Source organism: Mastigoproctus giganteus, chromosome 3 (assembly GCF_048544385.1).
Source record: "Mastigoproctus giganteus isolate SK-2022 chromosome 3, ASM4854438v1, whole genome shotgun sequence".
Classification (NCBI taxonomy): Eukaryota; Metazoa; Arthropoda; class Arachnida; order Uropygi; family Thelyphonidae; genus Mastigoproctus; species Mastigoproctus giganteus.
The window spans coordinates 256,099,853-256,124,106 of record NC_143577.1 but is presented as its reverse complement, the minus strand read 5'-3'; the positions used below and the strand labels follow the sequence as shown (position 1 = coordinate 256,124,106).

Genomic DNA, 24,254 nt, shown 5'->3' with positions numbered 1-24,254 from the left:
AGAAGCAGGCCTCCCCTCTCCCAAGCAAGTTGGCTTTCGACGAGGATGTTCCACCGTGGATGCCCTGGAACGTATAATAAATGCAGCTACACATAGCAATAGTAAATACTTCCTTATTATCATCATCGACTTTGCCGGGGCATTTGACTCACTTTGGGGGCCAAGTGTCCTCGGCAGACTCCGAGAGGCAAACATTCCCAGCAACTTATACCAATGCATTAAAACCTATCTTTCGGACAGAAGGATCTCAGTATCTACACCCTATAGCCAACTCACCCGCCCGGTGTTCCGGGGATGTCCACAGGGATCAGTCCTGGGGCCTCTCCTCTGGAACTTGGTGTTGGACGGCTTCCTCAACCAGGATTTAAACGGAGCAGATGCTCAAGCTTTCGCAGATGACCTGGTCCTGATGCTGGAGGCGGACAATTGTGCACAACTTGAGGCTATTGCAAACAGGGCCATAGATACCCTCCAAGAATGGTTAAAAAATCATCACTTAAGAATATCACCTTATAAGATATCCTCAATACTTTTAAAGGGCTCCCTTGATATTTTTTGCATCTACATTCATACGTGAGGAATTCTGTAGGGGAGTGGAGAACAGAAGCTTTTTTTTTTTAACTGTAACAGGGAGAAACTGATTTTTTAATAACTGAGAGCAAAGTGGAGGAGAAAGTGTTGAAGTTAACATGAAAAAGGCACCTGGGATGGATGAGATCTATCCAGTTATATTCAAGGAGTCGGCAAAGAAAGTAAGCAAACCTCAGCCATAATAATGAATGCATCCTTGGACCAGGGATGCTCCCCACGGACTGGAGATGTGTAAATGTATCCTCAATTCACAAAGGGGGACACAAATAATTATAGACCAGTTAGTTTAACTTCTGTTCCGGGTAAAATAATGGAGTCACTGGTTAAAGATGCATTGCAGGATCATCTAGACAAGACTGCACCAATAATTCAGACACAGCATGGGTTTGTTAAGGGAAAGTCTTGTCTGACCAATTTGATTGGACACTATGATGTGATCACAAAGGAACTGGATGCAAAAACATAATTTTGATATCATATATATTTTCATATTATATATTTGGATTTCAGGAAAGCTTTTGACACTGTTGCGCATGGAAGACTATTGTACAAATTGGAGCAGAATGGTATTAAGGGTAAGTTGCTACAAGGGATAAAAGGATGGTTAAGTGCGAGAAGACAGAGGGTGGTAATCAATGGGTGCTGCTCTTCGTGGACAAATATGATTAATGGAATCCCCTAGAGTGTGGTGTTGTGCCCATTGTTGTTTTGCATATTTATCAGTGATACTGTATTTATAGACTAAATGCACAAGGCATGATATGATATGGGTTTAAATTAACTATATAATTTCGGTGTAGATACACCAAAGTTTACCCATAAATTTGAACTACGTAGGTAGTGTAAGTAGAGTCTTCTCTACTAGAGAAGCGTTATTTATTCGAAATAGTGCAATACCAGCTATCTTGTTGTGAAGGCACTCACAATATGGGATACAGTTAAAACGATCCTTTTTACACCACATACGTAGTTCAAATTTAAGGGTAAACTATGGTGTATCTACACCGATATTATAAAGTTAGTGTATCATTGATAAATTATATATACAGTATATAATTTATTAATGATATTAATGAAGGTATATCAGGCGTAATGTCGAACTTTACTGGTGATACAAAGGTTGGCAGGGTTGTTAATGACAATAATGACATTATATATCAGGCGTAATGTCGAACTTTACTGGTGATACAAAGGTTGGCAGGGTTGTTAATGACAATAATGACATTATGCTACTGCAACAGGATCTAGAAAAGTTGGGCAGATGGGCTGAGAAGCGGCAATTGAAGAGTGCTGCATATGGGTAGAAGTAATCCCAAAAAGAAACGTACCAACTGTGTGGTACACTCAGGGCAGTGAAGAATGAAAAGGACCTGGGGGTAATTGCGAATTCAGATATGAAGTTTTCTGAGCAGTGCAGACAGGCGGCCAGAGCAGGTTATAGTGTCTTGTCAATGATATACAGGAATTTTTCTAGCAGGGATAAGGAGGTGATTATTCCCTTGTATAAGGCAATGGTCAGGCCACACCTAGAGTACTGTATACAGGTCTCGAGGCCTCATTTCAAGAAGGATGTAGAGCTGCTGGAACGAGTACAGAGAAGGGCAACAAGATTAGTGAATGGAACAAAGGGGTGCTCTTACGAAGAAAGGCTTAAGTTTTGCAAATTACAGTGTCTGGAGACTAGGCACCAGCGAGGTGATCTGATGGAGGTGTATAAAGCCTTGAATGTGTTGAGCAGGCTCAATGCTGATGGGATTCTTCCTCTTTCTCTAATTACGAACCTGATGGGGCATAAACTCAAACTGATGTCAGACGTTTCAGAAAAATGTACGGAAGTTTGCCTTTAGCCAGCGGATGGTTCATCGGTAGATCAAACTTCCATCTATCGTTGTGGAAGTTGATAGTTTAAATAAATTCAAGGAAGAAGTGGCCAAAGTTTTGAAGCGAATCGATGTGTGAATTGGGAATTCTTTTTTTTTTTTTTTTTTTTTTTTTGGCTGATACTGTATAAGCTTGCTTTCATGCATCATAGGCATATGATGCATGAAACCATTTAAGAAACGTTTTTAGGTCCCTCTGTCTGTTGGAGGCCTGGGTGCCTTGCATGCAGTATACCAAGCCGCTTCAGAGGGAAAATGTTCCCCTTAACTGGGAATAGCCAGAAACATCTCAAGATCTCAGACCAATACAGCATGCCTGGGATGCTGCAGGAGCGTTTCGAGTGACACTACCTCTTACGCAAAAATGGAAACAGAAACCTAGGAATTAACTAAGTCTCTTTTTGAATGAGAGGTGGGGAGAAAGAAGGCGTCATTTGCATACATTTAGATTGAAATTTGTCCACCTATTACTTTCCTTAATAAACCGGCTTGTTATTACAATATTGATACTTCTGGAACGAGCCCATTTGGAACCCTGCGATAACATTATAATCTGAGCTATCAAAAGAAGAAAGTTTGAAAATTATTATTCTTTGATATGGACTTAGAAACCAAATAATTAAGTTTTATCTGCAGTATATACATTGACACTTCTTACACGGTCTGATAATATACAAGGTTTTTTTCTTTTTGTCAACCATCATCTCCATCCTGTGCAGACTGTCAGCATGGCGAAGTACAGCTGAGGCACTTTTCCTGTGGGTTCCCAGAGGTAGAGACGGCTGTCTTCCTTCACCACAGCACGCACTTGTTGACCGGATTCATCTTCGATCCAGGCTTGCACCCGAAGGCCTTCGCAAACTGAACAGAGTTCGAGACAGCTCCAGCAATCCTGAAAAATTTGGACTGTTTTAATAAAATGGTTGAATCACCGTGGAGATTGGGGAAGCCCCATTCTCCACGAAGGTAGATTGATCAAATGGGAATGCGATTGGCATCCGAAGGTTTTCTGTTGCTCTGTCTAAATTCTAAATAAACCGAAGGTATTCATTACTGGGACTGCCCCTTGAGAACAACTGCTGTGCCTTTGATATTAAATGAAATTTTCATATAAGAACAAATTTCGGGTCATTTTTTGCCTTCCCACAACGCATCTTATGGTGCTAAAAGAAAGTATTTACCACCGTTTATTCCTTTCAATTTGACATCAGTTTCGTTAAGAATTTACTCAGTCAGGTTTTAAAAATATAACAAAGTGGTTTTGACTAGTATTTAGGGGCAAGGTGTACATTTAACCCTTAATTATATAACTGTAATTAATGATAGAAATTCCCATTTTTGTCCAATCCACATACCACGATGAACATGAAATGACTTCCCACGCATTTAAATACTATAAACGTATATTTATTACCTCGAGGTACTGTAATAAATATGTGATACGTGTGACATATCCCTTTGGGCAAGAAACTCCTCCAGGTTCTAGTTATTTTATACTGAACTTGTGTATCTGTCACGTGATCCCCAATCCCCACAGGCTTTGCACGTCCTACAGATTCCAGACAACCAATCGGGTCTATTACTCACCTGAATCTTTCCAAGGCGTGAGGGTCGCTGACCGAAGTTTGGTAGTCCACGTCAGGATTGTTCGTTTCACACCACGTCTGCAAAGTAAACAGAAACGTTTTACAAATGCTAAGAAAATATAGAACCACGAATTTTTTGTTGTTGCTGTTGTTTTTTCAATAACATGATATCTGGGATAACTACGAGAGGTGTGTCCTAGAGCGAAGGAAAAAGCGACACCCAAAGTATTCTAGTTTCTAGTTGTTGCTGTTGTTAAAAGGATTTAGGAGCATCAGCAACTAGGGCCATATTGCACCGTATATACTATTTGTAAATTGCGTCTGTACTGTGGTCGATTTCCTGTTTGCTGGACGAAAAACTCAAGTTTCCAGGAGAATAAACCATGCCACCCTCGTCTGAGACCGACTAACTCAGCCACGTTGTGAAAACGGCCCATAAAAATCGCACACGTCATCGACGGGACACGAACTCAGGTCTTTTCCACTCGGTGTGGGAAGGACGGACGATTCTGCCAACTTGTACTACCACCGAGGGCCTGGTTTCTAGACAGGGATGGCTTCAAGCCTGCGTTGACGGGCCAGCTGCATTGGGCCCCTCGCTGTCTGATAAACGTTTCGTATCAGACACTTTCATAACATCATCATTAATGCGACAATTTTCACGAATATCGATTTTGGGCTGTAGTTTATGGACTTCATTGTAATATAATTCAAATATAAATTTTCTGTTTATATTCCAGGACGACCACACTGTCAGAGGAGTTCACAAGATCGAAAGAGTCCAAGAAACAGCACCGTATTTGGCAGTCACGGGCTTGAATCCCAGTCACTGAAAGCACGTGTACTTATGTACCCTTGCGTTTGACCACTCGGCTACGGCAGCCGTTATATAACGTAAGATAATACAATTCGAGCGTAGCACATTTGGTCGAATCCCATCGATGATTGAGGAATTTTCATGGAGCTTTTTCACAACGTGGCTGAGCTAGTCGGTCTCAGAGAGAAACTCGCGTTTTTCGTCCAACAAACAGGCCAATACAGAGATATTATATATGGCGCCTAAAATACAAGCAAACATTTAAACGCACTGCAAAAATCTGAAAAAAACATTAAATGTTTTATCTAACAACGTGTTAGGTTCTACACCGTTTAAAATTGAAACACTGCTGTAACTATTTAAACTTTAAAAATGGCTATAGCGTTTGAGTAGTAAAATATGATAAAAATAATAAATGTGTTTATTTATTCACGCATTTATTAAAAATGAAGAATCTCAAAGCAGATTCTACATTCTTAGTATTTATAAGAATAAGAAACATTTATTTAGTAATAATGCACTCAATGACCAAAAATTTAGAAACCGTTATTCAGTATCTAGTAGGACCACTTTCTTCCCGAATAGCAGCCCGTAAGCATCGTGGAGTGGATTCCACTGGGTGTCTGAGGGAGTCAAGCTTAAGATTTGACCATTCTTCCAACAGGATTCTTTTCAGTTGCTGAATCGTGGTCGGCACAGAACTACAAAGATGAACTGCCCTTTGCAACATATCCCAAACATTCTTAATTGAATTCCGATCTGGCGAATTAGGTGGCCAGGGTAGATGTTAGAAATCTTGAGAATGCTCTTCGAACTGTTCAGATGCAACTTATGCAGGTTGCATAAGTTGCATCTCAACAAAATAAAGCATGGCAGGGTGAAGTTGGTATATCGTACCAGAAAGATATTCAATGGAGGTAACATAACCTTCTAACGATATGAGTGGATCCGGTCAGTACCAACAGAACATACCTATTACCATGACATCACCTCTAGCAACTCAAGTGATAGACGCAAAACAGTTAATGAGGTTATTAATGAGGTTCTGGCCACACCCATACTTTCACCTCATCCTGCCTCATTTCTTCCTTTTACAGCTGCAGTCTGATTTTGTCTACCACTCATTGTACTTTTGAAATGGTTGCTTTGGACACCATGATTTCCTTTGTTTTCTGAATTCGAACTCCTGCTAAACGTGCTCAAACAATAACACTTTTCTGAAATTGGTGTAGAATCCGAATTCCTTCTCCCTCGACTAAGAAGCACCAGGACAGACAGGTGATCTTTCTTGGAGCTTCTAAGCGACTTGTGATTACACCATGTGACAGCTTATATTTGCATATCGTGCGTTTAATTATCTGTTAGCACTAATTCCAAAATGTATCTAATTTCTTGGCCAATGATTGTAACACTTATTATTAATAATAATACCGAGTTGTAGTAATAATTTAATTAACTCCTAAAAGAGATCATTTTGCTAACAAGTCGGTACAAGTATACAACAGAACAAAGCCCCTGTAAAAAGGATTTCGCCTTTTTCACAGACTTCAAAATCTTTTTAAAAGTAAGCTTTCATATTAACTTATTTATTGCCCATACTGCTCTGAACTCACTCACTGTTGCGTAGCTGATGAAGAGCATCTGATCGGAGGTATACTTTTCAAATCCAGGAAGCTTCGGGTCGGGTCCGTTTTCCTCTTCCCACTTCTTGTACGCCTGCAGAAAACGAAAGAGAGAAACTGTTAGAGAAGAGCAGAAGGAACATTCCTCATTCGTTTAAAATGCTAAAACCTGCTATAATATCGGGTCTCATGCGTGAAGCATTATTAAAATCATGATCTCATTGAAGAAATCTTATTTCTTCTCTTTTATTTACGCCGGAGAATCTCAAAAGGAGATTCTTACAGACGATGCCTTTAAGAGGATTGTCTAAGGAGTAATGCTGACCACTTACCAGGTAAGTTTGCGTGAGCCCGCCATTATCTGCAATGTTCTCCCCAAGTGTTTGGACTCCATTTAAGTGATACTCCTGTAAAACATTGCTAAATATTAGGATTAATCAACCATCATTATTACTAATTCAGTTCTTATTACTATCAATATTATTATGAGGTGTTTATTACCACCTCTGATAATAAGAGTTACTAGGAATACAAGGATGGCAGCGTGGAGTTGTGCGGTTATTGTTTAATTTACTATTACAGTATTGTAATAATATTAATATTTAACATTAATTTACTATTATTTTAGTATTATTACCCTTTAGGTTAGGATATTTAACATTTCTGTGATTTCTCTTTATAATTGCTCTGTTTTACTAGGATGCCACAGCTCTCTTTCGGTTTGATAAAATCAGAAATGGCTGCTTTGAAGTTGCAGATTGTTCAAGAGTTCCAGCCCAGTCCACAGGAGATGAAAATCGTGCCAGTTAGCATTGAATACGCAAAGCAACGGTACTGTCTTATTGAACCTGATTAGAAAAGTGAACATGTGAAGTGATACGCTCACGTCTCCCCCTCTGTGCAACGATTTCTGGTCTTGATGGTTATGAGACCTAATAGAGCTCATTTACACATTCTTTGAATAAACTTGGCTATTGATCAGGTGCAATATCGAATTCCTGAAGCGGTTAAAATTGCTGGGTAAGTGAAAGCTCTAAGAAAAAAATCCACGGGGAGGAGGTTAAATGAAACAACGATGTCAATCTCTTTACATTCCAAAGATGATTGCTAAGAGAATACGTGAAGGGATTCCTCAATTTCTTCACCTCCCTACCCGTCCCAGCAGTTAAATATCGAAAGTAAATAATGCAATGAACTTACTTTGTTCCGATATGTGAATGTAAACTTGCTGTACTGATCCACGAAACATTCCGTCCGCTGAGTGAAATTGGCTCGGAAGGAATCCGTCCACCAGTTTCCATTAAACAACCCACGAACATCCCACAAGCTACCTGCGGGGAACAAAACTCATCATTATGGGTGAAAAAACACCGGAACATTAAATGTCATGTTTGAACGAGAAAAGCATTGATACGCGTATGGCACTGGCATCTTGGACCATGTCACCCCAGTCTGTTATATGTGTGTGTGTTCGTTGCATGTTATGGGGGCTGAAAATTCCGAATTAACTCATGTAACGAGCTCCACTCTATCCACCTGAGACTGGCTAACTTCAACCTCGATTGGAGACGGCTTAAGAATGCGAGTATGCGTGCTAGAACATACAGTCGGAATCTTCCACACTGTCAGAATTGTGAAAATATATTGTCTGAATGCTTTGTTTCCAAGCGGCTAGTCTTAGCACCATTTCCCTTGTTGAGCCACGCATCCTTTTGATATGCAATAAGGTCTTTAGATACGCAACAAGTCAGATCAGCTGGAAATCACACGAAGTCAAAAAAGGATGAATGACGTTGGCGAACAGAGGTACAAGGACAGCTACGTGCATATTGATAAACGTGAATGATAGAATATAATATGACTGTTGGATCGCGAATTTTATTGGTGACTGGAGGTTATTTCTCGAGTTACAGCAAGGTTACTTCACTTTTAATGCTGTTATCGTGTCAAAAAATGTAATTATAGAGGCCAATTAAATGTCATCTGAACAGTCCGTTCCCCATTGTCCAAACTTCAACGTTTTTTCTAATTCAAAGAAACAATTTCCGCATTATGACGTGTATCTGTTTTCATTTAAATAATAGAAAAAGGTTTACGTTTGTTACCATCCATTAGTGTACACAACGGAACCTTGACTCGTCGAAGTGGTTGTGTATTGAGCAATGGTTATTATGGGTAAGACTTCGAGAGAAGTTCAAGGCTTTCTTCACCACCTCCGTCTCTTTAATTAGCGGTTTAAAGAAACTAAATCCAAAATTCCGGCATTCAAGGTTGAGTTGGTTGATCAATAAAAACGGAAACCAGCCGGTTTTCGTAATACTACGGCCGTGAAGCCGGTTTCTCTAAGAAAAAAAGATTGTATGTTGCTTTTCAGAAAAGATGAGGGAGAAATGCGGAAACGTTACTTACCTGTGTTGTCGAACCCATGTGTGGTTTCGTGTGCTATTGTCTCTCCAAGAGCACCGAAGTTCATGTACCTGAAAAGCGGACAAAACATTAAATTTAGGCCACGTATAACACAGCGAGTAATGAAAGTGAAATCAATTGTAAACACACTCCAGGGCATTACTTAGCCACATAACTACACTGTCCAGTCAAAAAATTATGATGACCCCCGTGTTTTCGTAATCGGCCGTTCCTCCCTGCTGGTTGCACGTGAGAATTAGGCAATGTAAACGAGCATATTCGTGGTGTGCGGTCCACACGAAGTATTCGATCGCATGGACAAGGGACATGATCTGACGGGCTTTGCAATATGGATGATTGTAGACCACCTGTTGTAGGGTGCTCGACAATCAGCATTAAGGAAACTGCAAATCTGCGAATTCGCTGGGCCAGTGGCGGGTGTCGAAATCTCATCAATAATCGTGTTGAACGTAGGCTGCCTCTTGGCAAGAGCAGACTAAGTAGGTGGTCATAACGTTTTCACTGGAGAGTGCATATTTCTAGATTCACATTGTATGCGTATGTGAGGTATCTTCGTTCTATCGGAAAGGAGCTCTTATTTCATTTTAATCATCGCGTCAGTCTTTGTGACACAATATCCCCTTGGAGTTAAAAACTGATCACAAAAGCTTTAATTAAGTAATAATTATTATTATCAGGTTCGGGAATTTAAAATTTTATATTTATGGAGAACAGAGTCAGATTTAAATCAGAAATTTCGATTGCAAAATGTAGGGGTAGTTTTGACGCATTATGTCGCGTTAAGCATTATGTCTTCTGATGCAATCGATAAAACGAAACAACAGCTCGTTTCCAATGGAGTGAATATTAAGAATAATAAGAATACTAAGTAGGGAGAAAAACAACAGGCGGTCAAGGTCATTCGCTTGTATTCCCTCCGTGTCAACGCTATCGGAAAAAGAAAAAGTGACCTTGAACCTTCTGTTGTTTTTCTCTCTGCTATAGGAATGCCTGACAAAGAAAATGACCATTTTAAGGAACATTACGAGTTCCTTTAAAAAAAATGAATAATGAAAGAAGATTTTTTGTACGACGATAGTCACAATTGTGTAGAAATGAGCATTTTCGAATTTCAATTTAACGATTTAGCGGAACTAATTTAAATTTGCGTTTAACACACATGCGACTGCTTACCATGGTCTGTTCTGGTCATACACCGGTGGCTGCAAGTAGGAGAATGTGAGAGCTGAAAAGAGAAACGGCGCTTTAGTGGAGATGCAACGAAATACGTTTTTAGTTTATTGATTTTAGTTTACATTAACTGTTGTTGAATGATTCGGTTTCTGACCTCTCTTTGCTCAGTTTGTGTCACATAATTTTAAGAGGACTTTGACCTCCTTTTTTTTTCCCTCTGATGCTCAGGGTGTCTTCCTTCCCCTTGAATATGCGATATCTGTCGTCTTCTGAGGACCAACGGGGCTAGTTGTTGTGGCCTGCCTCCACACAGACAGGATGAATCGCTGGGGGGGCTTTTTGGTTTTGCCTCTTCTAAATTATAAATTCACAGTGTGCTCTTTGAAAGCTGCAGATTTAAATGGCGAAGTGGAACAAAAAGATCCCTGTGCCATCAAACCTATGGCTTACATATACACTACCATGCTATTAATATCCGGACAATAAGAAACACTGAGCCCTGGGAAGTTGTTTATAAAGTGATAAAAAACAAGCCCCCCCAGAGGCCAGTTAACGCAGTCAACGAGAAACCCGCAAGGACTAATGACCACCACCTGGAGTGACTCAGTTAGTAACATCCTCAACACCTTATTCAAACAACTAGATGAACAAAATTATCCTGATCAACAACAGATCTGCCTGGACAATGAAAACTACCATGAGAAAACCCCTGGCTTGTAGCCGTGAAGGGTATTGTGTACGTCGTGTGCCTTTTGTATGCAATAAAGAGTTCTTCTTCTACCACTCTACTGGAACTGGTGGCTGTGTTAAAGGCCGAGTGGAAGAATATATCACCTGATATTTATAAAAAGCTGGTTGAGAGGATGCCGCGAAGATTGAAGGCCATCATAAAAGCAAAACGTTTCAGCACAAAACATTAAATGACACAATAGAAGCTATTTTTTTTGTCTAAACGCAGGTGCCCGGATATTAAATGGTAGGGCAGTGTATATTGGTAACTCTCTAGGAAGCTTCCGGGACAGGTAGTGTATAATCTCGCTGCCTCTACTCTGCCAAATAGTGACTGTAAGGAGTCCAAGTAGTCTGTATGCGGCTGGGGGCCCATTGTGGAGGCCACGCTATGTCATCAAGGAGTTGGATATATTCTTACCATGTGTACGCCATATCCAAAAATTTCATTACTTCATACAGCATGTCCTCCCCCCATATTTTCTTACTACTGAATAAATCATGAATTGTCAAAGTATTACAGCAAACTTAATTGCGAAAAGATCTAAACCTCCTACACTTCCTAGTTCATTTCACAAATATACGTGGTCTCAGTTCTAATCTCAATGATATCCATTTCTACTTACTGTCTGCCAAACCCCACATAGTTTTCCTGACAGAAGTTCAGTTATCGGATGATTTAATCATTGCTCAACTCAGTTGTCGAAATTATTCTCTGTATGATTCCTTTCGCTTCAACTGTAGTAATTGCGCATACGTCCGTTCTGATATTCCCTGTTATAGACATAATTTGTAATCTCTTCTGGATTAAAATATTTCTACCTCATTCTGTCTAATTCATCTGTTGCCTCTATCGATCACCCAACTCCACCAATCCCTGGAAACTCTTTGACTTCCTCTCCGTGGACTTTCTCCAGTCCAACTTTGCTAACAGTGAGGCAATTTTCCTTGGTGATTGTAATGTCCACAACTCCAGCTGGCTTCCATTTTCTAGTCGCATGGACCTAGCTGGTCGAAATGCTTTGGCTTTTGTAATTACTAATGACCTCGCGTACATCGTTCATTTTCCGAGCAGAATAACAGGCAATCCTAAGCACGCAGCCATGATCTTTTTTCTCGCAAACAGCCCTTCTAACTACACGGTCAAGATGAGTGGTCCTCTAGACACCTCATACATTCACGTATTTTTTGGTATTACAAGAATGCAAAATGGGGTGATCTGCGAGCTATCTTTTCTTCTTTTCCTTGGACGGATTACTGCTTCAAGCTTTTGATGTCAACATTTGCTCAAATCGTGTCAGTAAAATTATTCTTGCAGGAATGGAATCCTTTATTCCACACTCCACCTTAAAATCACGTCCTTTATCTAAATCTTGGTTTTCCAATAAATGTGCTAAGGCCGTTCAAGAGAAGAATATTGAGTATCGTATTTCGTTTCTTTCCAAATCTTCAGTTTAATTTTCTGCCTACACCAAAGCTCGCAACAAATGTAAAGCGGTCATTAATCAGTCCAAACTAGATTTCGAACAGTCTAAGAGTCAAAAACTTGCTTCTTGTCCGAATAGTTACAGATCATTCTGGTCTCTTGCCAACGCTATCGGCTGCGACTTTTGCCACATCTCTCTTCCCAACTCTGTCAAAGCCACTTCAGCCAAGTATAAAGCTGACCTGCTAGCATCCTATTTTTCTTCCAACTCGTGTATTTACGATCTTGGTTAACCACCTCCCACCATTCCGAACACGTTCCATTCAATGCCTGCCTCGTGTGGTATTCCGTCAAAAGGTTGTCATAAGGATTATAACGAATCTTGATGCTCAAAAAGCACCAGGTCCTGATGCTATTTCTGCACTTGTTCTCAAAACTCTTGCTTCTGAACTTACCACTGTTCTGTGACACCTTTTTTCACGTTTTTTTTCCAAAGGTGTTTTTCCTTCTACTTGGAAATTTGCTCATATCCAGCCGGTTCCTAAAAAAAGGGTGACAAATCCCCTCCATCCAATTATCGTCCCATTGCAATTACTTCTACTCTTTCTAAAGTAATGGAGAAATCAATTAACCGCCAACTCTTAACTACCTAGAAACCTTCCGTCTGATCAACGATCACCAGTATGGATTCCGTCAGTGTCGATCCACTGGTGATATTCTTTGACATTTCAAAGACTTTTGTTCGTGTTTGGCATGAAGGTCTTCTAAATAAGCTTCCATCTTATGGTTTGCCAACTGTGTTTTTTTTTTTTTTTTTTTGTAATTTTTGTATCCAGTTTTCTCTCTGACCGCTCACTGATGGTAGATGGCTCTCCGCTTTCTAACATCTGTCCTATTGCTAGTGTTCCCCAAAGTTCATTCTATGTTACTGACCTTCTTCCATTGACTGGAAATCCTATGGAAATCCATAGTTTTTCCTGTTTATAGCACATTTCATTCCACCTACCAGGTTGCGAAAGCTTACCCTACACAAACAGCACTAACTTCTCGAATATCCGCTACCAATTCCTTAAATGCCGATCTTCAGGTAATTCTCCAATGGGGCAAAGACAACTTAGTTGATTTCAACCCTTCTAAAACTCAGTCTTGTCTTATATCTCGCAAAAAGGATTCTTCTGCTCCTATGCTTATCTTTAGTGACACTCCGATTTCTAAGCAAAATGATAAATCTCTTTTGGGGATTACCCTGACTTCTAATCCCTCTTGGCACAAGCACATTACAAATATTGCTTCCTCTGCATCTAAAAAACTTGGTTTTCTCTTTCGCTCTCGGCGTTACTTTTCTTCCAAACAGCTGCTCACTCTGTATAAATCGCAAATTCGCCCTGCCATGGAATATTGTTCCCATATCTGGGGTGGTGCCCCCAAAACCTCTCTCAGGCTTCTTGATTCCATTCAGAAGAGGGTAGTTAGGTTAATTAATGATTCATCTCTAACAGAGTCTCTCCACTCTGTCTCATAGACGTACTTTTTTATGCTGCATGCCCCTTCTCCAGATACTTCCATGGGCACTGTTCTTCTGAATTGGATTCTATAATTCTCACTCTCTCTTTCAAAACAGTCCGAACATGTGCCGCCACCAGCCATTTATTGTCCAACTTCAAACCCATAGAACCAACTTTTCACCTTCCTCATTTATTCATTCAACTTTCGTCTTCTGAAACAACCTTCCTTCACACGTATTTCCTGAAAATTACAATCTACAGAAGTTCAAGTCCAATGTCAACAAATGTCTTCTTTCTTCTTCCCAACCTCCAACCCAAGCACGGTACGAAGTACTATAGGTTCTAATACCTCTCGTGTTTGGGGTTTACATAAAAAAAACAAAAAAAAAAACACATTCTGTACCTATTTATAATTTATCACGCAGCTACTTGGTGGTACTTACATATGGAATTGCCGTTTTCCCTGTAGTGGGCATCCACGTCCTTTTGAGACTCTTCGGGGATCCAGCTGCATAGAAATGAAGAAAGTCTTTTAATTTGAATTCAATGTTCATGCCAACAGTGATCATTTTCTATTAAAAGCTACGATTTGGTATTTCTCGTGAAAATAAGACCTTACCATGTACAATTTATGAGAAAAATCCAGTCGAAATTAAAGGACTGTGGAGCCTCCCATGATGTTGTAAGGCAGCCAGTATAGAGAAAGAGAGAGAGAGAGAGAGAGGGGGGTGGAAGTAAAAAGTTCATATTTGTTTAGAACAAACGCGACCACCCGCAATCTGCAGTCTCGCCTTAAAAAGTGCAACATGCCGCAAATGGTCAATAGAGCAATAGAAATCGTTTCTTTGGAGTCCAATTCTAGTTATCCCCTATTCACGTCAGACAGTGAAAATAATAAAACGAGGCAACTAAAGCCACATACCCTCAATATACTGTGTATTTTCTAATATTTTTACTTGCTGTTTTCTGATCTGGCTCACATTCCTTTTATTTCCTTTCATGTAGTTCCAAACACATTTAAACTACAGTTTAAACGTTTGCAAATCCGCACATATTACTGCGAACACTTCGTTGAAACTTTGCAGCATTACTTCATTAAGTTTCTGCGTTTGTTCTTTATATAGTTTATTTAAGCTACAATATTCACTCGAGCAATACTCACTCGGCCGTCGAAGGATTCTCAAAAATCTGGCTGATGAACTTCTGAGCTCCGAACTTGTCAATGTTGATGAAGTTAGCCAAAGGGTCTGCGGTCATATCGGGAAGCTGAAAGAAAGAAACGTTTTGTGTGTAAACATGGTGTATAAACCATTAAATATTCTTTTAGGCTTTCAGATTATTAAGCGATTTGAATATAAGCATGAGGTTCTTTGTGTTCACCATATCCCAACTTCTGTCTGTTTATCGTTCTGTCTGTCCGTTCGTTCGCATGTAATAACTTGACTCTCGGTGAATTTTCATGAAATTTTATATTAATGGTTTCGATCCGACCTTAGATCCGAACCTTCAATCCGTTTGATTCATCACCTGATTTAAATTTTTTGAACCATTTTTGAGTTACAGGTTCACTCATAGTATCTTGCCCGACAGTTATCACCTTCTACAATGACATTCACATGACTTTTTCTCAACAAAATTAACCTTTAAAAAAACTGAACATTTTTTTTTTGCCACCTAACAATTTAAAATAGCCATTAAGAAGGAAAAAAACGCTCGAGGAAATTTCCCGAACTGTCATTGACACCTGGTTCAAAATACTTTCCAACAAAGGAAAACGCAAACATAGAGAAAACTTAAGTGGAGAAGTAATGGAAATTTACGCACCGACTCATAGTAGCGATCCAGTTTCGTGGTGTTCAGGGTCCACTTTGCCAACCCGATGTGCACAACCATGTTGTTCACCTGAAAAGAAAATGAGAGTGAGCGAAAGTTAGGGTGGGAGAAATAAGAATAATAAACATAACTGCGATTTTGGATGAGTTCAGCTTACTTTTACATTCGGCATCTCAATACAAAACCAATACCATTTGAAATTTCTGTTGGGAGGAGGTAGTGGAAATATTCAAAAATAAAAAAAGTTCTTGTTTTACTCCCACGCAGGACGAGACTAGTAAAGGCTGTTTTGGTACGAATGTTGAGGACATCTCTTGATCTAGTTGGTCCGGTAACTCACTGAGCTGGATTATTGCAGTCGACCACAGTGGAAGATCTTCTCACCACGCCGAATCTACAAGATCGTCCTGACAACTGTCCCCTCGACTAAATTACGGTGCCGATCAACTGTAATCAACCAAACCAGCTCGCAGTTTCTTGCTGATACATATCACAAAAATATCAGTCAGCCTGCAAACTGTGAAGCAGATAATAATGCAAGATAAAAAGTTTTTCAAGAAATATTCATTAAATGAAGATTCCACCTGACTCTTTCACCACAGATTTTTGTTATTGATTTTTCGAAAATAGAAAGATAAATTTTCAACACCGATTGCAATCACAATTAGCCCCAGAAACTGCTCCAGGCCAATAGTCTTCACAGGACAAATGATTCCCATTAAATGATGCACATTCCTTTTCCTCCTCTAAAAATGTAGGTATTATTCCACGTGATTTATATTTCTCTGAATTCGCTTCTTTCATGGAAAAGTTATTGCAAAAAATGAAAATTTTAGTTCTCCTGGAGGCACATTTTTAAATTCCCTGTGGATTCAAATAATTTTTGCTGCATTTGCGACCCAACTCAACTTTTCTGAAACTAAAGGCTTCTCTGAGCCGCGAAATTAGAGGATAAATGGGAAGGAAACTCTATATGGAGGACAATTTTTAAATGAACTAGATAATTGCTATTTGTATCAACATGTCAGGGAGAGTACTAGGGAAAAGAATACTCCAGACCTCATGATCACCCATAAACCAGATGACATAACAGGGCTGACAGTAGAGGAACCAGTAACAGGAAGTGATCACGGAGTTCTACGGTGGACGATTAAGAGAGAGGTAGCAATAGTTAAAGGCAAAGGAATGGGTTATAACTTCAGGACAGGAAATTACGACGACTTAAGGTGCTACACATGGCCTCTATGGGTAGATATCTCACAGAGAGAGAGAATGCAATTGAATTATGTATATTTTTAAAACAATCACACAAACTATGACTGCATAAATATCATTAAAAAATACTTCACGAGGAGGATTCCAAGTTGGATGAATAATGAAGTTGCCACATTACTTAGCAAAAAATGATGGCATGGAAATGCTAAAGAGGAATAAAGAGTACTGAAGCCTATAACAGCTACAAATTGATCTGAATTATTGGGGTCACAGAAAATGTTAGACTGGCAAAGGCAGATTATGAGAAATCGCCGGCAAAGGGTGGGAAGGGGGGTGATAATGAATTCTTCACATATAATAAATGCAAAGAAGAGAAGGGTAAACCAGACTCAACGTGGGACAGTATCAGATACAGTTACTTTGCATCGATATTTTCAGAATAAAAACTCTTCACGTCAATGAGAAATTGTGGGAGTGAAGTTGAAAAAAATGTAATTAATGATGTTGAAATTTCACACGTTTATTTAATTAAAAAACTTTCGAGCCTACAGGCCAGTAAGGCTCCTGGGGTTGATAGAATTTACCCTATAATCTTAAGGGAGTCAGCAAGTGAGTGCATTGAACCATTGGGGCTAATTATGAGAGCATCACCGTTTGGAATGATTTCGTTGGACTGGAAAAGTGCCAATGTATATACATAAGGACGGTCCTAAGAGTGAATTGGGAAATTACCGGCCGGCTAATCTAACTTCAGTAGTAGAGAAAATCATGGAGACAATGATCAAGGGTGTAATTCAGGATCATTTAGATAGAAATGGAATTCTGAAGGATACAGCATGGTTTTGTAAAGGGAAAATCATGTTTAGATATTTTGACAAGGTCATTCATAAGCTGTATTTAGGGAATAATTTCGACATTAATTAGATTTCAGCATTTGACTCAGTCCCACATAACACCTATAGATAGCAGGGTGGCTTCGGGGCAGGAGGCAGAGGGATGTGATGAATGGTTATTCCTCAGATTGAATTAGTTTAAGAAGTGAGGTTCCCCAAGGCTTAGTATTTATTGGGACCACTGCTGTTTTTGATTTTCATCCTGTCTACAATGCTCGAAAAACTTCATGTCTGACCGTATTGTAACTCCCAAGTCCCTTTCTTTGTTGCCCAGGTGTAAGACTTTTGATTGCACTTTGCTGGATTAAAACATAGCGGCCACATTTTTATAAATTATATCAATGAAGGCGTGATGTCTAAATTTCTAGATGATGTAAAGATTGGTAGAGTAGTTAATGATCACCGCCAAGCAGAACTCCTTCAGTGTGACCTAAACATACTTCAGGGATGAGCAGAAATATGTCAGCTATGCTTTGATCCAGCAAAGTTCAATGTCTTACACTTGGGCAACAAAGAAAGGGACTTGGGAGTTACAATACGGTCAGACATGAAGTTTTTTCGAGCATTATAGACGAATTGCAAGAAAGCCTCATGGTGTCGTATCGATTATTTATTGAACATTTGCAAGTAGAGATAAGGACGTCATAATCCCATTATATCAGACTATTAGTAGCAGTAGTAGTAGTAGTGGCACATGATGCAAGAAAGCAAGTGTAGGAGCTTATGCAGCATCAGCCAAAAAAAATAATAATAATAAAATAAAATTTAAAAAAAAAAAAAAAAAAATCACACCAGTTCCTCCTTAAATTCATTTAACCTATCAACTTCTACAACGACAGATGGAAGTTTGTTCCAGCAATTAACCATCCGCTGGCTAAAGGCAAATTTCCGCACATCTATTCTACATCTGTCCTTTCTTAATTTGAACTTATGTCCCCGTAGGTTGGTAATCTGAACAAGTGGAAGGATCCCATCAGAATTCAGCGTGCTCAACCCATTCAAGGCCTTATAGACCTCAATCAGATCACCGCGCAGGTGCCTAGTCTCCAGCCACTGCAATTTGCAGAACTTAAGCCTCTCTTGGTAAGAGAATCCCTTCATTCCCCTCATCAATCGTGTTGCTCTTCTCTGTACACGCTCACGCAAATCTACATCCTTCCTAAAATGAGGCCTCCAGACCTGTACGCAGTACTCAAGGCGTGGCCTGACCATTGCCTTATACAGAGGGACAATCACCTCCTTTTCCCTGCTAGCAAAATTCCTATATATCATTGACAAAACCCCATGACCCGCCCTAGCAGCCTGTCTGCACTGCTCAGAAAACTTCATATCTGACTGCACAATTACTCCCAGGTCTTTTTCATTTTATACCACCTTAAGTGTAGTACCACACAGTTGGTACGTTTCTCTGGGGTTACTTCTACCCATATGCAGTACTTTGCATTTGTCAAGGTTACACTTCAGTTGCCACTTCTTAGCCCATCTGCCAAAATTATCTAGATCCTCTTGTTGTAGCATACTGCGTTTACTGTCATTAACAACCCTGCCAACCTTTGTGTCATCTGCAAACTTCGACATTAAGCCTGATATACCTTCATCAATATCATTGATAAATACACAAAACAACAGTGGACCCAACACCGAACCCTGTGGGACTCCACTAATAACATTAGTCCAAGAAGAGCAGCAACCATTGATTACCACCCTCTGTCTTCTCCCACTTAACCATCCTTTTATCCATTGTAGCAACTTACCCTTAATACCATTCTGCTCCAATTTGTACAGTAGTCTTCCATGCGCGACAGTGTCAAAAGCTTTCCTGAAATCCAAATATATGATATCAAAATTATTTTTTGCATCCAGTTCCTTTGTGACCACATCATAATAACCAATCAAATTTGTCAGAAAAGACTTTCCCTTAACAAACCCATGCTGTGTTTGAATTATTGCTGCAGTCTTGTCTAGATGATCCTGCAGTGCATCTTTAACTAGTGACTCCATTATTTTACCCAGAACAGAAGTTAAACTAACTGGCCTGTAATTGCTCGTGTCACCCTTCGATCCACCTTTATGAATTGGGGACACATCTGCACATCTCCAGTCCGTGGGAACCTTCCCTGAGTCCAAGGATGCTCTCATAATTATGGCCAAGGGTTTGCTTAGTTGCTTTGCCGCCTCCTTTAAAATAACTGGATAGATCCCATCCACCCCAGGTGCCTTTCTTATGTTTAAGTTCAACAATTTCTCCTCCACTTTGCTCTCAGTTATTACAAAATCATTGAGCACACTGCTACAATTTGATAACCTTCTTCCATTTTCAAATTGTAATAATTCCTCACGTGTGAATGTAGATGCAAAATACTCATTCAGTTTGTTTGCTATCTGAGCAGGATCATGAACAGTCGAACCATCGATGTCAAGTGGACCAATCATATTCAACCCCTTCCTTTTAGAGTTTATATAAGTAAAGAAATCCTTGCTGTTTTTCTTAGCATCTTTTGCCAACGATTTCTCGTAATCCGCCTCGCCTGCCGAACCTCCTTTGTGACCTGATTACAGACTAGTTTATATCTGCCACAGGCTTCTGCGTCACCTGATAATTTATATGCATCCCATGCATTTTTCTTCTCTGTCACGAGTCTCATTAGTTCATTTGATAACCATTTAGGCCTAAACCTTGAACGATATTTCTTAATCGGTATATAAAGTCTAGTAGCTTCCACTATTAATTCCTTGAATGCTTCCCACTTAGAATTTACTGTTTGTAACATCGTCAGTTGATCCCACTGTACAGAATTTAAAAACTGTCTGAGACCACTGTACTTCCCTTTACGGAAGCAAAAACCCTTTCCTTTACCCCTGACGGTAGTTACCTCTTTGAGTAAATCCCACGTCAGCACACTGTGATCACTGCCACCTAGTGGTTCCTTTATCTGCAAATTCTTAATACACGAATGATCACTGCTGATAACCAGATCAAGAGTATTACTTTCTCTGGTTGCCTCTCGAACATGCTGCTGCAGAAAACAATTATCCAATAAATCCACAAAAGTCTGACTGGTGTGTGAGTGACCAACCCACAAATTCCAGTCAATATCTGGGAAGTTAAAATCCCCCATTATAAGACATTCTGATTTACTGGCCCACTCTATTTCTCTGTACAATTGTTCATTGTACTCATTCAAGTCATTAGGCCTATAACACACTCCTACTCTTATTTTTCCTTTCGCAGTGCTTATCTCACACCAAACTGACTCAACAGAGCACTGTTCATCTATATTAACTGGGTGCACTTCCTTTGATTTTATGTTTTTCTTAATTAACAGCATAACACCTCCTCCCTTCCTGTCCTGTCTATCCTTTCTGTACACATTGTACTCCCCAAATTCCAGTTCTGCATTCCTTATATCTTTGTGACACCACGTCTCTGCTATCCCAACAATATCCGCCTTTGATGTCTTGACCAACACTTCAAATTCATCAAATTTATTTACTATACTTCTAGCACTGGTATACATGCAAGCATACATGCTCCTATGCCTATTCCTTGTTACCCTAACACATCCCATATACCCAACTATTCCATGATGACTGCCATCCGTCCCTGAAACCCCCAACACCCCTCGCTCCAGGTCGCTACTTATTCTAATAGAAGTTGTGCAAGAATCACCTTCACCTCTGCCTGCGGTTACTGTTAAACTATTAGTCTTTGTCTCCCCCCAAACTAGCAGTTTTGCGACCCACCTAACACTGCCTCGATAGCATCAGCAAATATTCTTGCACCCTTTCTATTTAAGTGTATCCCATCCCTGTAGAAGCAATCTCTCCTGTTAACAAGTACAGTCCAGGCTGAAAAAAAAAAATGTACCCCTTGAGCCTTGCACAATCTTTCCAGGGCCGAATTGATCGACAAGGCTCTCATCATATACTCCCTCCTATCGTGTCTGGGCAGAATTGCAGACACTTTCAAATTCAACCCTATTTCACGGCTTTTTTTAACAGTGACCTGTACTTGTTGAGTAATTCCGCCGGTCTCCTACTCTTAATATCATTAGTGCCAACGTGTACAACTATATCACCTTTTGTGCCCTTGAAAGATGATATCCGCTCTACAACGTCATCAACCTTTGCCCCTGGCAGACATACCCTGGTCCTGTTCCACCTATCCTTTTTACAAAGGATGTTTCCCGTTTCCCTGGCAATAGAGTCACCAACAACTACTAGTTCCTGTGGGACCAGCGCATTCTGCCTTGGGGGTTGCCGCTGTGTTGCGTGATGACCAAGTGCAAGCTCTGGCGTTGATGTGGGCAGCTGAGAGCCTGATGGGCCTCTCAATTTAGATCTTTCGAGAGCATCCACCCTGTCCTTCAAACTCTCATATAGGCCCATAACAACGCTGAGTTGTCGCCTGATTTCCTTACACCGCGCACACACAAAGACATCCCCCATGGCAATATCATGTTCCGTTCCAGAGAGTTCGGCAAACATTTCACAAGTTGCACATTTTTTTTAGGCTGTGATGCGTTGGAGAATTGACCCCCTCAGTTCTCCCCCGAGTCACAGCACTCCTGCCACTTTGTGCCCGTTGCTTTGCTGCTCTAGTCTGGGGCATGGTAGTTTAAATTAATAAAATCAATAAATTAAATATCAATAGTATTTGAATAGAAACTATTAAATAGAAACTATGAAGCGTATTACTATATAATTATGCGTTAGAGCTACCTAGCTACCTCAATTAAAAACTTTGAATTCCCTACAAAAACTTTGAATTCCCTATATACAAAAACAATGGCTACAAAAATGGAACGAAATAACGGTTTTACCTATCGTAAGTAAAATCCACAAAAACTCTTTATCTAAATTAAAAATAAAAAATAACCAGCGTAACTATAACTATATGACTACGTATTAAGTACAATATAAAACAACAATCATGTAAATAAAAGGCAAACACTTATCGTTTTTGCGGAGCCTGTAACTGTCAGCTGTAACTTTTAGAGATTCAGCGCCCGGTCTATTGTTAGACCACTTAGAATACTGTGTTCAAATATGGAGACCGCACCTAAAGAAAGACATTGTGCTTCTTGAAAAAGGTCCAAACACGGGTAACTCGCCTGGTGAGATCGGAAAAAGGGCGTCCACATGAGGAAAGACTTCAAATGTGTGGATTGCAGAGCTTCTGAGAGAAGAATAATTGATTGAGGTGTTTAAGGCGCTGAGAAGCAAAAGTAAAATGAATGAGGACGAAATTTTCACGATTATAAATTATTCTTGAACTAGGGGCCAAAAAATGTAATAAATGGGGAGAAATGTTTAAATTGGATTACAGGAAGTTTTATTTTAGCCAGCGAGTTTGAAATTACTGGAATAAGTTACCTATGGGTAACTTATTCCAGTAATGTAATTTAAAAGATAGAGAGTGACAGTTTGGGAAAATTCAAAGGTCAGCTGGGAAGTTACGTAGGGGAGGAGGGAAACGTAAAGGTTGTGTAGTTCCTCTTCTTTTATTATTTATTTATTTTATTATTATTTTACTTTTCTTTTTTTTTTTTTTTTTGCTGGTCCTCATTCATTTTACTTTTGCTTCTCAGCGCCTTAAACACCTCAATCAATTCCTTAGGCCTTCTTTCACCATATTGGCCATTAGTAATACTATTACAGCTGGAGTCCCACAAGGCCGGATCCTGTCTGGTATCTTGATCTCGGTTGTTGCTGTGCCGTTCGTGATGAGTCGAACTGACATCATCACCTTTGCTGATGACATAAAACTGTTCACTCCTATCAACTCTGGCGACTATATCAATGCCTTATTCCTACAGAAAATCGAGAACCCCGAAGCAATCCTCCCCAGTTTCGATCTTCACATCAAACCCTCAGAAGTCGAAACAGTTGACATTCTCGTTAAAACGGAACCCAACAATGGTTCAACCCATTTTAAGACGATCCGCGATTTCTTCTGTCCAACAACATAACGCCGATGTGGGCGTTATTTTTGACCAAATGTTCTCCTTCCTGCCATCTGAAAATAAAGCTTTGTTGACTCCAGTGGATGCTTAAGCAATAACTTTCACACGTCCATGACCAGGCTGTGGATTGCAAATACATTAAGATCTCTGTATATCTGGTCATTCTCTTTGGCGTCGAAGTCTGGACTTCAACTGCTACAACTCATCTTAGACGGATTTTCGGGAGGGAATTCTGGCTATTGAAATGGGCCATATGGAAGTTTCGGCTTCCCCCTTCACCACCACCACCCAGATTGCGGCAGCTCTTAAAAGACGTATATCTGAAGAAGAGGTGGAGAAAATAATGGTGAAAATAATATGATAAAGATAAAATGGTTAAAAATAAAGGATTCCTTGACACAGTTCTGAATAAGGAAGTGTTTATTTAATTATTGCTATTTTATTTAAGCCACTCGCTCGTATCGTAATCAAAATTTACTTACTTTTTCTCGAATTTTGGACTTTATGTCTTTTTCGATCCAGTCCGAAGTATCAACTCTTTGAAGGAATGTCTCTTGGATTTTCTTTATCATATTTTTGATCTATGAAAGG

General features: G+C 39.8%; 1 protein-coding gene across 3 annotated transcripts in view; it reads right to left on the bottom strand.

The window, feature by feature from the left end:
- Positions 1 to 3,042: 3,042 nt before the first annotated feature.
- LOC150089087 (neprilysin-11-like) overlaps positions 3,043 to 24,254 on the bottom strand; it is a 55,219-nt gene continuing 34,007 nt past the window's right edge. Inside the window, exons 12-22 of one of the 3 annotated variants that reach the window (XM_090371045.1) lie at positions 24,146 to 24,244; positions 15,581 to 15,658; positions 14,919 to 15,022; positions 14,200 to 14,264; positions 10,097 to 10,148; positions 8,906 to 8,973; positions 7,697 to 7,827; positions 6,829 to 6,903; positions 6,492 to 6,590; positions 4,059 to 4,135; positions 3,043 to 3,363 (exon numbers count right to left, since the gene is read on the bottom strand). In XM_090371045.1, coding sequence (XP_090227171.1) covers positions 3,264 to 3,363; positions 4,059 to 4,135; positions 6,492 to 6,590; positions 6,829 to 6,903; positions 7,697 to 7,827; positions 8,906 to 8,973; positions 10,097 to 10,148; positions 14,200 to 14,264; positions 14,919 to 15,022; positions 15,581 to 15,658; positions 24,146 to 24,244 — 948 coding nt within the window. In that variant the 3' untranslated portion in view covers positions 3,043 to 3,263. Of the gene's footprint in view, positions 3,364 to 4,058; positions 4,136 to 6,487; positions 6,591 to 6,828; positions 6,904 to 7,696; positions 7,828 to 8,905; positions 8,974 to 10,096; positions 10,149 to 14,199; positions 14,265 to 14,918; positions 15,023 to 15,580; positions 15,659 to 24,145; positions 24,245 to 24,254 lie in introns of those variants that run through there. The other 2 variants (XM_090371046.1, XM_090371047.1) reach the window with 2 other exon arrangements.